Source organism: Ictalurus furcatus, chromosome 16 (assembly GCF_023375685.1).
Source record: "Ictalurus furcatus strain D&B chromosome 16, Billie_1.0, whole genome shotgun sequence".
Lineage (NCBI taxonomy): Eukaryota > Metazoa > Chordata > Actinopteri > Siluriformes > Ictaluridae > Ictalurus > Ictalurus furcatus.
The window spans coordinates 21818959-21835051 of NC_071270.1; the positions used below are offsets into that span (position 1 = coordinate 21818959).

The following is a 16093-nucleotide window of genomic DNA, read 5'->3' on the forward strand; positions in this document are numbered from 1 at the left end:
TAAAGGCATGGTGGCTTGGTGGTTAGCATGTTTGCCTCACACCTCCAGGGTTGAGGGTTCAAATCTCGCCTCCACTATGTGTGGGGTTTCCTCCGGGTACTCCTGCTTCCTCCCCCAGTCCAAAGACATGCGTTGTAGTCTGATTTGGAATCTCTAAATTGTCTGTAATGTGTGAATATGCCCTGCGTTGGGTTGGTACCCTGTCCAGGGTGCCACCCGCCTTTCCCCTTCGAGTTCCCTGGGATAGGCTCCAGGCTGCCCGTGTCCCTGTGTGCTATAGGATAAGCAGTACAGAAACTGGATGGATGGATTGTTAGATCACAGCTGAGATTTTCAGGGTGATGAAGCCGACAGACAGAAATAAATTTAATCATGAGAACTGTTATATTTCTTTGTTTATCTGTCCGAGACTTTGCCTCTCCGCTTGTCCGTCTTAAAGGCCGTAACGTTACTTTGACAGATGGACTGAGTTTGATTCGATGGCCAGTTGATGAGGATCAACTCGACTTCGCTGTAGCTTTTACCCAGAAAACATTGCGTCAGTCTGATTGACACGGAGTCCTTTTCAAATGAGTGAATTCATAAGTGTAAACAGGACGATAAAATGCTTCATATTTTACGTTTTATTCCTCGGACGCTTCACATGACGACTGACGCGGCTGTGTGAGCAGGCAAGATAATTCGCATGCTAGCGAGGAACTGGGTGTGTGTATCCCCCTGAAGCAAAATCACTCCAGCTACGTTGTTTATATTTAAAGACAAGATGTAAAAAAGGAGAAAGTGTGCTCCGTCTCCATTCTGATGACAAACACACAATTACAGCTTACTTTGTTTTAGGTATTCGCTTAAAATTTGCACAACGTTCAAATGAAAACATGCTTGCGGTCATTCTGGATCCTAAAATTATACACAGGAAGCAGCAGAGTTGTGCCTTTTGGAGAGGTGAAGTTGGTTAGCATAGCTCGTTGGAAGTGTGTGTGTGTGTGTGTGTGTGTGTGTGTGTGTTATTGCCTGACAAACATAATCGTGTCCCGTAAAGTAGATTAGCACTGCACACACATCCTAATCTGTCCTCCAAGGACGCCTACAAATAACCATCTCTCTCTCTCTCTCTTTCTCTCACACACACACACACACACACACACACAAAAACTGTATTTATGCTTGATGTGGCAGATACTTTCATCCAACCTACAAGTGAGGCAGCCTCCAATTGCTGCTATTGATGTCTGAGGCTCATTAAAGAAATACTCCAGTGGTTTTAAACCTATTCTCTACCCAGTGTATCTGTAGTGTGCGTGTGTGCGTGTGTGCGTGTGTGTGTGAGATTACCATGGACAGGAATTTCAACGAAGAGAGACTGAAAAGAACTGAAAACTTGATCGCTACATATTCACATGTTATAGTAGTCTAGGGGCAGATGTTCTCCTGGTCTGGGTTGTTGAGGCTCCGGAGCCTGTCCTGGGAATGCTAGGTGTGAGACGGGATACACCCTGAATGGGACACCAGTCCATAACCGGGCACAGTGCGCGCACACATTCACACACACCTAGGGGCAAATTATCGCAGCCAATCTACCTACTGGCATGCTTTCGAGAGGTTGGAGGAAACCGGAGAACCCGGAGGAACCCAGACGGACATGGAGGCAACATGCGAAACGCTACGCAGATGGTGACCTGAGCTCAGGAACGAACCAGGCACACAGTGTCAACCTCATTTCTGTGAAAAGTAGGTCTGTATGGAATGAAATTTGTGCCAAAAGTATTGAATGTAACTTTTTAAGAAACAAAAATATACAACGAGAGAGAAGAAAAACTCTCTGAAACTGAAAACAATGAAAATTTGAACACGGTCTTCGCTAATCATGGTTTATGAACGTGCTGCAAGTTTACGTTCGCCATTCTAGCACAAACCTCTCGTGTGGGCGGGGCTTACCCGCAATTTACTCTCACTGGCTAGTGAGATTTGGATCGACAGCTCGAGTGTCCAGCTGAGGAGGAGGAGGACGATGATGATGATGATGACGACTGCAATGCTTTGTGTCTCTCCCGAGAGCTCACCTCAAAGAAAAATCGTATGAGACTTAACCAAACTTCAAATATTAATTACGAACTAATAGACTAATAGAGTAAGGAAGTAATTTCCACTACAAAGTACAAACACTATAACTATACAGATAACCACATCCAGAATGCTCTCCAAAATTCACCACACTGAAGTCTCTACTTCCTGGTCAGGGAGCTGTCCATCCAAATCTCATTAGCCAATGAGAGTACATTGCTGTTAAGCCCCGCCCACACGAGAGGTTTTTGCCAGGATGGCGAACGTAAACTTGCATGGCGCAAACGAAAAGTGTGAAAGCGTAAACAAAAACTCATTCATAAACCCTAATCTGCGAAAACGAAACTGGTTAACAAAGAACGCTGTTTATTTGAAGACCATGTCATTGTTTATAGAGTTTTTCAGAGAGTTTTTCTTCTTTCTCATTGTATATTTTTTTGTCTCTTGAAAAGTTACGTTCAATCCTTTTGGCACAAATTTAACTCCATAGGGTTTGTCCATGGTGTATTCTTACACCATGGTGTAGTCTTACACCCAGTGTTCCCGGGATAAGCTCCAGATTCACAGCAAACCTTGACCAGAATAAAGAGCTCACTGAAGATGAATGAATGGATATAATCAGTTATAATGATGTTGATATATAAACAAGGACATATTATGGGAAAGTGTTCTCAGAGTGTTCCTATTAAAATATCAAACGATTTAACGGCTCCAGAGTGCTTTAAAGATTAAAGTGTGTGTGTGTGTGTGTGTTACAGAGTGAGAGCTTGGAGAAGACCAGCCCCAACCTTGACTCCATCGCGCTCAGTGAGATTGACAAAGCCGCTGTTCTGACTCTCATCAGAGAGGAGGTCGGTTTAAAAAAAAACAAACAAACAAACAAAAACACATCAGACATGTCAATATAACATACAGCTCTAAAACCAGGAAATATTAGCAATTTAGCATTAGCCTAACTGTCAGGTGTGCTACTCCAACAGGCACACTGCTGTAAACATGGCACTGATGTACCAGTGAAAATCCTACAGCCATGTTACCCGAAATTAGCATTATATATATATACCAGCGGTTATTCGGCAAACTGAAGTGCCTTACTGTATAAAGTAAACAAGAAGGCGTTAGCTGATGTGATTTTACCAAAGCGGCGTGATATCTTTAACCTATAAGATATGCTAATTGTTAGCGTATACTCATGTGGCAACTGGAAACTTTTAGCTTCAGAGCTTGCATGCTAAGCTAACTAGTTGGATAAAGGCTTTATTAGATATGGCTTAATATAAAGACTGTGTGTGTGTGTGTGTCCACAGATAATCACAAAAGAGATCGAGGCAAACGAGTGGAAGAGGAAATACGAGGAGAGCAGAATGGAGGTGTTGGAGATGAGGTAAAGCACAGCCCCCATAATGCACTTCTTCAATGAGTCAATGAGCAAAAATAAACAAACATGTGCATGTGTGTTTGTTTCCTGACAGGAAAATAGTGGCCGAGTATGAGAAGACGGTAGCACAGATGATTGGTGGGTCATGGTTAGCTTGCTAACACTATTGCACTAAGTACACACTGGTGCTAATGATGCTAATCATAAATTTCAGTGAACCACACACTAGCTAGCTAGTTAGCTAATGATACCACTTATAAGTTACACACATCTGTGCTAATGCTAGTATTATTAATATATACGGTGCTTATTCATGGCGGTATGTAGTGTGCTCTGGAAGCAGTTATTACCACTTGTCATGTTTGACACTCACTCCTCTTCTACCTCACAGAAGACGAGCAGAGGAAGAACATGGGCTCTCAGAAAAGCGTCCAGCAGCTGATAACGGAGCGGGATCAGGCTCTGTCCGATCTCAACTCAGTCGAGCGCTCGCTCTCGGACCTGTTCCGGCGCTACGAGAACATGAAGACCGTGCTGGAGGGATTCAAGAAGGTAACTGCCTCATACACTGATGAGGAATAAACACTCCACAACACACTCGCTCTTCTGTGTTACATTCAGGATTAGGCTGGCTAGCTAGGCAGCCTATTTCTGCTAGCATTAGTGAAGTATTAGTATTGGTCACGTTTTAGTTAGATATGTTAGTCAGGATTGGACAGGATTTGCTAGCATTCTCTGCTTGACAGTCATGTTAATCAGAAGTTGTTTCCATGGTTATACTTAGCTAGCTAACTTGCAGCATGTTGAGCTTGCTAGTTGTTTACTGTAATGCTAGTTTCTCTGTTAACTTGTCTACTATAATGCTGTGTTTTGTGTTAGCCTGTTTACTAAAATGCTAGTTTTCGTGTTAGACTCTGTAGTATAACGCTAGTTTCTCTGTTAGCCTGTTTACTAAAATGCTAGTTATGTCTTAGCCTCTGTGGTATAATGCTGGTTTTGTGTGTCCCCTTCTTACTAACTCTAGTTCCTGATGTTTCTTCTCTTGTTTTGTTTTCGTCATGGTCAGAATGAGGAGGTGCTAAAGAAGTGCGCTCAGGAATATTTAGCACGCGTCAAACAGGAGGAGCAGCGTTATAACACACTCAAGATCCATGCTGAGGAGAAACTCGACAAGTAAGACTGATCAGGAACACGGCACATAACACACTGTATATAGCCCACAGCTGTAATTAGAATAGGTGTGTATGTAGTGTGTGTAACTCGGGTGTATCATTAGAGCAGGTGTGTTTTTAACCCATGTGTGTAACTCAGGTGTATTGTTAGCGTGTTGTGTTGATGTATATGGTGAAAATGGTTAGTGTAGGTGTTCATACACAGGATGGAGCAGATGTACCTTTAACACATGTGTGTTGCAGGGCGAACGAAGAGATTGCTCAGGTGCGTGCGAGGTCGAATGCGGAGTGTGTGGCGTTGAACGCTAGCCTGAGGAAGGAACAGATGAAGGTGGAATCCCTGGAGAGAGCACTCGAACAAAAGGTAAATATTTCAACCTTCAGTCGGAGGGCTCTTAATTTAAATCCCAGTCTATTTTGTATAAGTACAGTACAGATAAAACGTACAGAGCGCTACAACTGCTGGGAAAAAACCAACAAAACAATAGAAACCTTCATAGAATTGGTAACGTTTTAATGGTTATTATGAGAATTGTATTGGTTTTAATGGAAGCTATAATGGTCCCTGTTGGTCTCTACTGGGCTTTTTTTTTTGCCTTCTATTTGTGGCATGTTATGTCTAGTGGATACCATTATGGACCAATAATGGTAATGGTTTTAATGTGTAGCTGATTTGTAATTGTGTTCGTAGAGGAAACCATTAGAATTTCTGTGATGGTTTGTATTGTTTTTTTCAGCAGGGATGTGTGAGACAGAAAGGGTTCTGAAGGTTCTGCATTCGTTGAGTTTTTTTTTTTTTTTTAGACATTGCGAGTTCGAATCCCGACGATGCCACGGCCACGTCGCTGGCCGAGAGCCAAGAGAGCAAAATTGGCCGTGCTCTCTGGGTAGGAGGGGCATACTCTGTCTCATTTGTCAATCAGTAGCCAACTGTGGGCATCTGTGAGCTCATCTATGTGGAAGATAGGGACGCTCCGATCAGGATTTTTCCTACCGATACCGATCATTCAAGCTTTATATAAGTGATATGTAAACTTTCTGTTGACGGTCACTGCTAACCTTTTTTTTCCCCAGATAAAGTAATACCACAGATGTTGTCTTGGTTATATTATTTACAGTAATGCTGTAGATTGTGGTTTTAATTGAAAATCAAATAAATAAGCACAACGAATATTCATTTTACAATGAACATTTTAATAGGCTTGGCAAAAGGCGAATTTTTCATTATTTGTTAGAGACCTCGTGATAATTCCACGCTGGTGATGACATAACTGCAGCGCTAAAGTTTTAACATAATCATGTGTTTTACGTCATCAAATTGCGATCGGCTAATTTAGAGACTACCGATCGAGTCATAGAACGTGATTGGTGGCCGATCGATCAGAGCATCCCTAGTGGAAGACGGCTGATAGCGCTTTTCTCCGAGTGCGCTACGCTGCCCTGTGAAGCACATGTTAACCTTCACCCTATGATAGGAATGGGAATTGACCAAATTCTCATCCCTCATTCATTCATTTCTAGGCCATGACTACATTCCTTACTTCTCCTCTGTCTTCCCTCTGTGTTTTTGCTCAGAATCAGGAAATCGAGGAGCTCACGAAGATCTGCGATGAACTCATCGCCAAACTCGGTACAGCAAACTGAGCACTAAGCACACCTGGATTTCAGCTTTCAGCTAAAGTCCTGACTGAACCCCGCCTTCCTTCACACTGCTCCGCCTCCAACGTAGTCTTGCATGTCTGGATCTCCATCCAACATCTGAAGCGAGGAACTGCAACATCAGCTAAAGTAATGCGCTTATAATAGAGACTCTTTAGACATGGAGAGGTTAAACATGGCACTCTGCATGAATCGTCAGCGCTTACTGCAGTTTCTTTATGATTTGTGAACCTGAGCGCATTAGCGCTTTGTGACAGCTCTGCTTTTGGACGCAGTGTGTTTCATCCGTGAGGTGAACGAATGTCTGTGTGTGTGTGTGTGTGTGTGTGTGTGATCCTTCCTTACAATACATGCACTTTGATGTGTGTGTGTGTCTGTGTGTCTGTCTGTGTGTATGTGTGTGTGTGTGTGTGAGACGACTATATTTTCCAGAGTATAAGACACCGTTCTTTTTTTTTTTTTTTTGCCCAATCACATTAAAATATTTGCTTTTGACATCAAAATCATAGTTGTCATGGCAACCAGAAGCACAGATAATACAACAAAGAAATCTTATTCACGTAACTGCTAGGAGACTCTAACTGATGTCCAGTGCTAAGACATAGTATGTAAGTAATAAAAAACTGTTCTTATACCACAATTTGCCAACACTAATAATGTTTTCTCTATTAAAGAATGACACGGCATACTTTTTTATCCATTTTTTGTTACGTTCGGGGTTGTGAAATGTCTGTGAAACATCACCACTTACATCGTAGCAGCTATGAACAGTCATTCCCTCACCAGCCTTTCCTTTTTTTCTAGTTAGTTGGCAGGAATTGGCAAAATGGAGTAAAAGAAAAATTATATACATATTATGGCATATAGCATTATTTTAGCAGTAGTGATTGGACAAACTGAAGCCTCTTCAACAAGTCTTATTATGGTAATATGGTAAATGTGTATCTGTGCTTTGTGTGTGTGTGTGTGTGTGTGTGTGTGTGTGTGTGTGTGTGTTTGAAAAAAGGGTCCATGCACACGTATTTTTCTCCCTCGCTCCACAACAACACAAATGCAAGTGCCAGTGCAATCCCATGATGCACACAGTTTATTGTAAATAAGAATGCATTCCATGTTTATTTTGGATTATTATAAAGGTTTATGGTTCTGTTATTTTGTGGGGATTTAAGCGAAAACGAGAAAGTCTTGCTAACAAATTAGTGTGTGTAGTGTTCATTAGTGTCAGCATTCACACACTGGGATTTGTGTTTTGCTGGAATATTTACATTTAGTAATGCACTAATCCTGTAGGACTGAAATGTTCCTGGTCCAACAAAGATGGAGCTTAGATTTAATTGGATTAGCCACGCCGCTAACCTTTCTTTTCACCGCCCAATGGTTTAGCATAAAATTACTGCTCTACAGGTTGCTATACGATGTTACATACTGTAGCTAGCCACTAGTTCATATCCGAGTTAGCTCACGATGATATTGTGTAATTAAAACAGGTAGCCTAGTTTGCTAGCCGGCTAGATGACCTGAGGTAAAATATTTTATTGCGTAATTAAATCCAGTACGTCAGTATGGAAGTTAAAAGAGAGGTCAGTGGTGGTGCCGTACGATCACGTTTGCGATTGGCTAATCAAATGTAAGTGAAGCTCCGCCCTTATTGATTCAGTGACATGTTAAACAGCGGCATTGTATTATATCTTATATTTAATCAGGTGTGACGCACAAAGAGATCAAAATGAACTGAAAGTGATCAAACTTGAACTTTTATTCGATCTTCTTTTTATGAAGGTAGAAAAAAACAACTTTTTTAATTATTATAATCTTTAAAAAAGCATTTCGCTAATTACACTTTAAGCACTTCTGAGATCAAGAGGAACCGTTTATCAAACGGCGAATGGACTTGAGGTTTTTTTCTTTCTTTTTTTTCTTTTCTTCCAGCAATTTAACACTTTTCTTTGCTTGGAAACTTTGATTCGTCTTTGTGTTTTCAAGTGTTTCAGTACTGCTTTTGACCTGCCCTTGTTGACTTTGTTTAAGTTCGTTAGACGTTGGGCGTTAGCAATGTAGCGCTCAGGAACTTATCCGGAAGGCATTGCTGTGGTGTGACTTTGAAAACTGTTGGAGGTTTCTACGTGTAAAATAGAACAGTTTAATTATTCAGTCAGAGTTCTTCTTATTTTTTAAATCTGTACTTGACAGCTTGTGAAACTGTGGTACTTTACTGCGATAGCTAATTGGCACACGAGATAGCTAGCATGCTAGTTATTTAGCTAGTTAGGCAGTTGATAAAGTGTTTTAAAGAAAATAAATCCGCACAAATCGCCAAGGAAATTGTAAATATCATCATCTTATTTTGTAATGTTTTACCTAGCAAACCAGCTGATTAGCATGCTAGTGGCCTAGCAAGGCCATATCTGAGTGTGTACATCTCTAGCTTGTGTGTGAGCAATAACAACGAATGCGTTTCATTCTTAACACCGTAGACAATCGTGCGATGTGAGCGGAAATCAACAAGTGTGTGTTGAAAACGGTATTGGAACACTTCACCTTTGTGAAGGAACAAAATATTTTTATAGAAATCCTGTTGGACTGACAATCCGCCTTTTGCTCTGTGCCTGTTGCCAAAGTGACGCCAGTCAAGCTGCCCGGTGTCATATCCCACAATGCCCAGCGTGTCATATGCAATAGCTGCCAAAATGTGTGTACTGATATACAGTTTTTTTTGTTGTTGTTTAATCTTCAAAACGTAGTCACATTCAGGACGGTTTTTATAAAGAATTGTCCTTCTCTGAGAATCGATCCCATCGTTCTGTGCACCTCACAAGTTTAACATGAAAGCACGGAAAACACGGTGGACGCTCCTTCCTTCCTCTTCCTGTTTCCTCTCCTTTTTTTTTTTCTTCTTAAATACACCATGATGAGATCCTGAGAGTATGCTTAAGAGGGATCGGGAGTTCAGCGATGATGATGATGAGGAGGAGGAGGAGGAGGATTTGATATGTGCACATTCTTATAGCACTGAACTCTGGCTTGTGTGTGTGTGTGTGTGTGTGTGTGTGTTCATTTGTGTTCATGTTTGTACAGTGGGAGAGAAAGAGAGCTGCACAGAAATCATGTTTACTAATATATTCCTTCTCTATATTATATTCTATATTTTGTGCATAAAGTGTTGCCTGAATTAAAGGTATTAGAACGTACCACGTTGCCTGTTATTGATTTTTTAAATATTTTTTGCCAAAATGAAATGTACTCATTTATACATGTTTGGTGTCCTTTCTTTCTTTCTTTCTTTCTTTCTTTCTTTCTTTCTTAACCCTGGTGTTATGTTTGCTAATTAGCAACGGATGTACTGCTCACAGGTCATACTGACTTTGAGCAACTGAGACAGGAAATAATATTTGAAATGACCAACCTTGACCAACGTCTAAGCTTTTGAGGAAGAGTGAAGACGAGCAAAACTACTTCTCGTGCCTGGAGATGCGTTCAAATAAGACATGAAACTGAAGTCAATTGGTGGGCTTCTGAGCAGTGCAATAGAAACGTGTTCACCCTGTCGTCAGGAAATCACACATTTTGAATCTTGAAAACGTCATCCATGGCCAGGAGCCTAGGAAGAAAAAAAACTGGCTCTCGGAGTGGGAGTTACGAAACATTCTCCTCTGTCAATCACTGTGACAATACACAATCGAAGGCATCTCTGAGGTCACGTACGTGGAAGAGGGCGGAGAGCATTTACCTCCACGTGTGACGCAGCGTGAGCTGTGGTTAAAATAGATGCGGTTTCACGGGTCTCAGCAGAAGACATAAGTCCTGAACATAAGCTGTGTAATATATACATATAAAGAGGAGGCTTGGGGGTGGGCGTGTAGGGGTTGTATAGCACATGCAAATTTGTCCGTTTTAATCTTCAGTAGAGAAAATGAGCCAAGCACATGTGAACTCCTGGTTCCTGACACCATCTGACCGACTGATTATTAAAATAGACGGCTAAAAACAGGTCTTCTTCCTCATCACGTACTTTATCATCACTCCACGCCACTCCATGTGATTTGGAAAGCAACGTAGTCCCTACCTGATTTGGACTACCTGATCAGAATAAAGCAGTTACTAAAGATGAATGAATGAGTTTGCACAATGCAAATAATAAACTGATCTGTACATTAGACTTACATTTTCAGCATTTTGGCAGACGTCCTTATCCAGAACAACTTACATTTATCTCATTTATACAACTGAGCAGTTGAAGGTTAAGGGCTTTGACCAAGGGCCCAGCAGTGGTAGCTTGGCAGTGCTGGGGCTTGAACTCCTGACCTTCTGATCAGTAAAACAGAGCCTTTAACCACTGAGCCAGCACTATACCAATCAAGAGAACATTGGCCATCTGGGGGTTTCGGGCATAAAGCAGGCCATACTTAGCAGAGGATGGTTTCGATCCATCAACCTCTGGGTTATGGGTCCAGCACTCATCCACTGCACCACTCTGCTCGATGAGCACTAAGGATACTTGTAGCTAAAGTGCAAAACTAAGTACACACCTCAGCCACATCACGTGAACCACTGACGCACTGTTATTTTATGCTCGTGTGTGCGAGGTCACTGAGCTGATGACTTAAATCAGGTCAAGATAAGCTCTGCTGTTGATTAATATCATATGACAGGGATGACTGGGCTTAAAATGAGGACTTTCCTTGTGTCCTTGTGTAGAGGACACTCTACACTCGATGTGTCTCAACACCATTATTACTCAATCTATACTTCAAGCAGTGTATGTAATCATATTTCCTCCATTCTAAACTTACTCATGAATTGTTTGTGAAATGTACAGAAACGACAGCGGCTGAAACGCGGCCTTTTTTCGGCAGCCAGTCCCGTCCCAATCATTCCGTCCCGGCGAAACGTTTAGCTACGACAGGAACGATCGCGTCTCGTTTTGCGTATTTTTATTCACATATTATTGTCAGTAACGCGTCTGTGCTCATCTGCTGATGATGACGAGCGCGTATTAGAGCTGTTAAGCCGTGAAAAGCTCACGCTCGGATTAGACGGTGAAGATGCACACGTCTGAACGTCTACACTCATCTTCCGTCTGCACGAACATGAAGACTCTGGTCATCCTGCTGCTGCTGCTGAGCGCCACGCTACACAGTATGTATCATGCCGAAGTTCGTTAAAGATTTTATTTAGCTGTTGTTCACAAATAAAAGTGTTACAGAAGAGTAGGATTGATATCTGGTGTCTTAAAGATGTAGCCGTGGGAAAATGACCATGGTACTGTAGTAGAAGTGGGAAAATGATATTGCCTGGGTAGTACGTAATGTTATTACCCATAATGCACTGTATATAGTGTACCACTGATATACACTACTTCCACATTAAGTACAATGAACAAGAAGAATTTAAAAACATTGCTAAACTTTTCATATATTTGATGGTACGGCTTTACGATTGTGTTCATGACAAGGTTCTGAATTGTTTGGTGTTTCTCCCACTGCTGTGATGTACCGTGCCCTATATAGTGTACAGGGAACAAGTGAAAAGTGATTTCAGAACACAGCATGTCTGTCTGATTTGCTCGTTGGGAAGTGAATAAAGTTTTCCTGGTCCAAAAACAAGACAGACTGCATGTAAGACTACACATAATTATTCAATAATGATTAGGCTGCTCTTCATGTGATGTTTGGAGGAATTTACTGGGAACGATTACACTAGAGCATATATAACTCTTCCCTTTAATGAGTATATTCATATACAGTATGTAGTCTATATTCCTATCTTCATGGGTTAAAGTAATTTGCAAACTGTTGTCAAACGGTCAACTTTCCAGCTCTTCAGTCCACTGTTTTTGGGAAGCATTTCTATGGCGAATCAATTTGCCATCATGTTTGAACGCCACCTAGTGACGATGAAAGGAAAGTTGTCCACTTTCAACCTCAGACACTCTGCCCAAGTCTTTTGTCCACTTTTCTGGCCACAAGCTTCAGGATCTTGAAGATTGCAAGCTGATAGGATCTCTCCTACAGTATGTGTTGGTTTCCAACAAGAACGCAAGATATAATCATTGCACACACACACACACACACACAAAAGTACACGGAATCTTTCAGGATATGGGAAAAGGCCTGCCAAGTTCCCTTGTTCTGTGAAATTAGGCATTTGTTATAAAATGAAATGCTGAGAGTCTGTCTGATCATATTAATCTCATATCAGCTGTGTTCTCTTGTGCGGTGTGTAAAGGCGAGGCACTGAAGTGTTACACCTGCGTCGCGTCCAATCAGGGAGAGTGCAACCGACAAGGCTTGAGTGTGTGTCCTGCTAACTCGGACGCCTGTGCCACCATCACAGGGGCCAGTGAGTGCACGCGCACACACACACACACGCACACACACACACACACACACTTACTGTTCTTGTGAGTGCCTTCCACTGATATAATTATTAATACAGCTAATTAAGTCTATGATAATTAAATCCAGGCTGAACTTTAACCTCAGCAACCTAAGTATTAGCAGTATATATTTTTTTTATTTTCCCCACAAGCTTAAAAATTTTCAGATATTCCTACCCTTGTGGAAGCATTTGGTCCCCACCAAGATAATACAACATACCCACTCCATATGCATGCACGCAGTTCCACATTTGTCCACAAGGTGGAGTCATATAGTTAGATTAGCTCGATTATGGTTATGTGTAACCAGGTGTGTAATGGTTCTAAACAGTTCAAAATGGTTCACATTTTGTTTTTCAGGAATAAATGGATAAAACCTTTTCTTTTTCTTATTACTTTTTTTAATTTGTGTCCTTAACTCAAAAGAAAAAAATAAAGTAACTGTTTGATGGAGGAAACATCCAGAAAGAAGGAAAATCACCCAAGAGTTTGACCGAAAATGAAATGTACACAATGTCCTCTTAATCCTGTTTAGTTCTGCACTAGAGATTTGAGGCTGATGTACTGTAGCTAACAAGGAAGTGAAACTGATAGCCTCCAGTTTAGTCTCAACTATCACATACCTCAGATGGCTTGAGCCTATTGTTCAGCATCTCAAACAATCTGGTTTGTGGGTTTGTGTGGTTTAGGTGCTAAAATGTGCAGTTATAAGCTTCTATAACTTTTATTCTGTTATCCTAATTAGCAAATATGCAGCACTAAACACACCTGACTGACATTAGGTAGTAGTAGTGGTAGTGGTAGTAGTAGTAGTAGAAGTAGTAGTAAAAGTAGTGGTAATACTAGTAGAAGTAGTGGTAGTAGTAGTAGTAGTAGTAGAAGTAGTAGTAAAAGTAGTGGTGGGGTAGAAGTAGTAGTAGTAGAATTAATAGTAAAAGTAGTGGTAGTGGTAGTAGTTCTAGTAGTAGTAGTAGTAGTAGTAGAATTAGTAGTAAAAGTAGGGGTAGTGGTAGTAGTTGTAGTAGTAGTAGTAGTAGTAGTAGTAGTAGTAGTAGTAGAAGTAGTGGTAGTAGTGGAAGTAGTGGTAGTAGTAGTAGTAGTAGAAGTAGTGGTAGTAGTAGTGGTAGTAGTAGTAGTCGTCCTCCTCCTCATCCTCGTCCTGGGTGGGGCTTAGTGGTTAGCACGTTTGCTTCGGACCTCTGGGGTTGGAGGTTCGAATCCCATCTCCGCCCTATACGCATGCTCTCCCTGTGCTTAGGGGGTGTCCTCTGTGTGCCCTATTTTCCTCCCCCAGTCCAAAGACACGTGCTGTAGGTTGACTGGCATTTCCAAATTGTCCATAATGTGAGTGTGCTCGTGTCCTGCAATGGGTTGGTACCCCATCCGGGGTGTCCCCCACCTTGTGCCCCGAGTTCCCTGCAATAGGCTCCAGACTGCCCCACGACCCTTTGCAGGCTAAGTGGCATGGAAAATGGCTGGATGGATGGATTGATAATCCAGGGTCACCAGTTCAATCCTGAGCTCAGGTTACTTTCTCTATGGAGTTTCTGTGCATGTTCTCACATGCCCACTTGGGTTTTCCTGTTTCCCTCCATCTCCCACAAACATGCTAGTACTGTACATGGATCATCTGCGACCCTGTGTAGGATAAGCGGTATGGAAAATTGATGGATGGATGGATGTTTAAATGCTGTAGCTACAGACAGGCATGAGTCACTTTCCTCCCCTGACATCACTGTAAATGAGAAAAGCAAACCATGTTCCATTGTTAATACAGACATAAAATGTGGCAGGAAGCCACGATTTCAATTTTCCCCTACCCTTATGCTGGAACAGCTACAGTCCTGTATGTATTTGTCACTCTTGTATAAACAGATGTACCCTCCCTTTCTGCAGTGACATGACTCATTCTTGCTAGGACGTCCCGTTGGACTTTGTAGCAATGCATCTGTAACACGCATACATAAATGTCTCCAGTCTGCCTTATCTTCAACATGAACACAGAAATACAGCTTGATTTAAGAGAAGGATTAAGAGATGGAATTTAAACAAACTTTTATTCCGCTTGTTCCTCTTAACCCTAAATAGAGTAAACATGTAAAATTCTTACACTGGAACAAAAATTTGTTTCACCATCATTCCACTTTTGGAGAACAAAAGGAAAGAAATGTATGGGAGTTCCAGCTCCAGAGTCTCAGGTTCGATCCTGATCAAACCAGATTTTCTGTCTGGGTTATAAATGTTTCTCCATGTGTCCATGTGGGTTTCCTCAGGATTCTCCAATTTCCTCCCACCTCCAAAAAAAAATACAGGTTTTGCTAGTCTAAATCGCCCCTGGCTGTGAATAAGTATGTGAATGTGCCCTGTGATAGACTAGCATCCCATCCAAGGTGTGTTCTTACCTCACGCCTCGTGCTCCTGGGATAGGCTAGAGATCCACTGCCACCCTGAGCAGGATAAAGCCCTTACTGAAGATGAATGAATGAATTTCAATGTGTCATTTTGACATGAAGAGAAGGGTAGTATTTGATCTGTGGCTCTGTCTCAAATCGCTCACTATACAGTATACTGTTTGCTTACATAATACACAGTGTACTTGACTTTCTAGTGACCGAATGTTCGATTTGAGACGTTAAATGACAGATCAGTGCTCTAAGTCACGTCATAGAGTCAGCGAGTTTACAATCCAAAATGGACGTTCTTGAACTTTCCACCCTCATTTGCATTCCTGCTTGGTTATGAAAATTTGCATCCAAAAAAGTACCTGTATTATTAAGTAACAGCATGTAACACCACCCCCCCCTTTTTTTTTCTCCCCAATTTGGTCACCTGCCTATTCCCACCCACCCACTAACCCCTATCATACAACATCTACCCACTTTCAGAGGGAAATGGGGGGATTTGAAGGCTAACACATGCTTCCTGCAAGTCATGCTAAGCCAGCCAACTGTACTGGTAGCGTAACACACTCAGAAGAAAGCGCCATCTGCCCTCTTCCGCATACATGAGTTCACAGATGCCCACGATTGCCTAATATCCTAATGCCTGTGAAGTAAACTTCAATTACAAAAATAAAACCCAACTGATAAGCCTTCCAATACATACATATGCCTCATTTCTTGCTTTTTAAGGAAGAGGAGCAGAGCTGAGCTGCTCTGACCGAACCGGGGGCGGAGTTTATTTCAGGGCTGGAAAACTTTTAATTGAAGTTTGAAATATAGAAACAACTAATGAGAATAAATTCAGGCATGACAATATTGCACACAGGCTTGTAGGGTATCCTTGAAATGATATGAGCATTACAGGTCAAGAAACACTTAAAAATGACAAATGGCACCTTTAATTCTACACGGCATTTTGCTGAGCTTCCTAGTTTTTTTTTTTCGAGTTCTTCAGCTACATTTCATTTGAATTTATCATTTTATCAGCTCAAACACTCCCGAGTAG

General features: G+C 41.6%; 1 protein-coding gene across 5 annotated transcripts in view; it reads left to right on the forward strand.

Annotated features, from left to right (window-relative positions):
• The window catches only part of tacc1 (transforming, acidic coiled-coil containing protein 1), a 52592-nt gene extending 43134 nt beyond the window's left edge, over positions 1–9458 (forward strand). For all 5 annotated transcript variants that reach the window (XM_053644822.1, XM_053644824.1, XM_053644823.1 and 2 more), the window contains 7 exons: positions 2820–2912; positions 3369–3445; positions 3534–3577; positions 3831–3991; positions 4506–4612; positions 4855–4975; positions 6187–9458. In XM_053644822.1, coding sequence (XP_053500797.1) covers positions 2820–2912; positions 3369–3445; positions 3534–3577; positions 3831–3991; positions 4506–4612; positions 4855–4975; positions 6187–6255 — 672 coding nt within the window. In that variant the 3' untranslated portion in view covers positions 6256–9458. The remainder of the gene's footprint in view (positions 1–2819; positions 2913–3368; positions 3446–3533; positions 3578–3830; positions 3992–4505; positions 4613–4854; positions 4976–6186) is intronic.
• The last annotated feature ends 6635 nt before the right edge of the window (positions 9459–16093 follow it).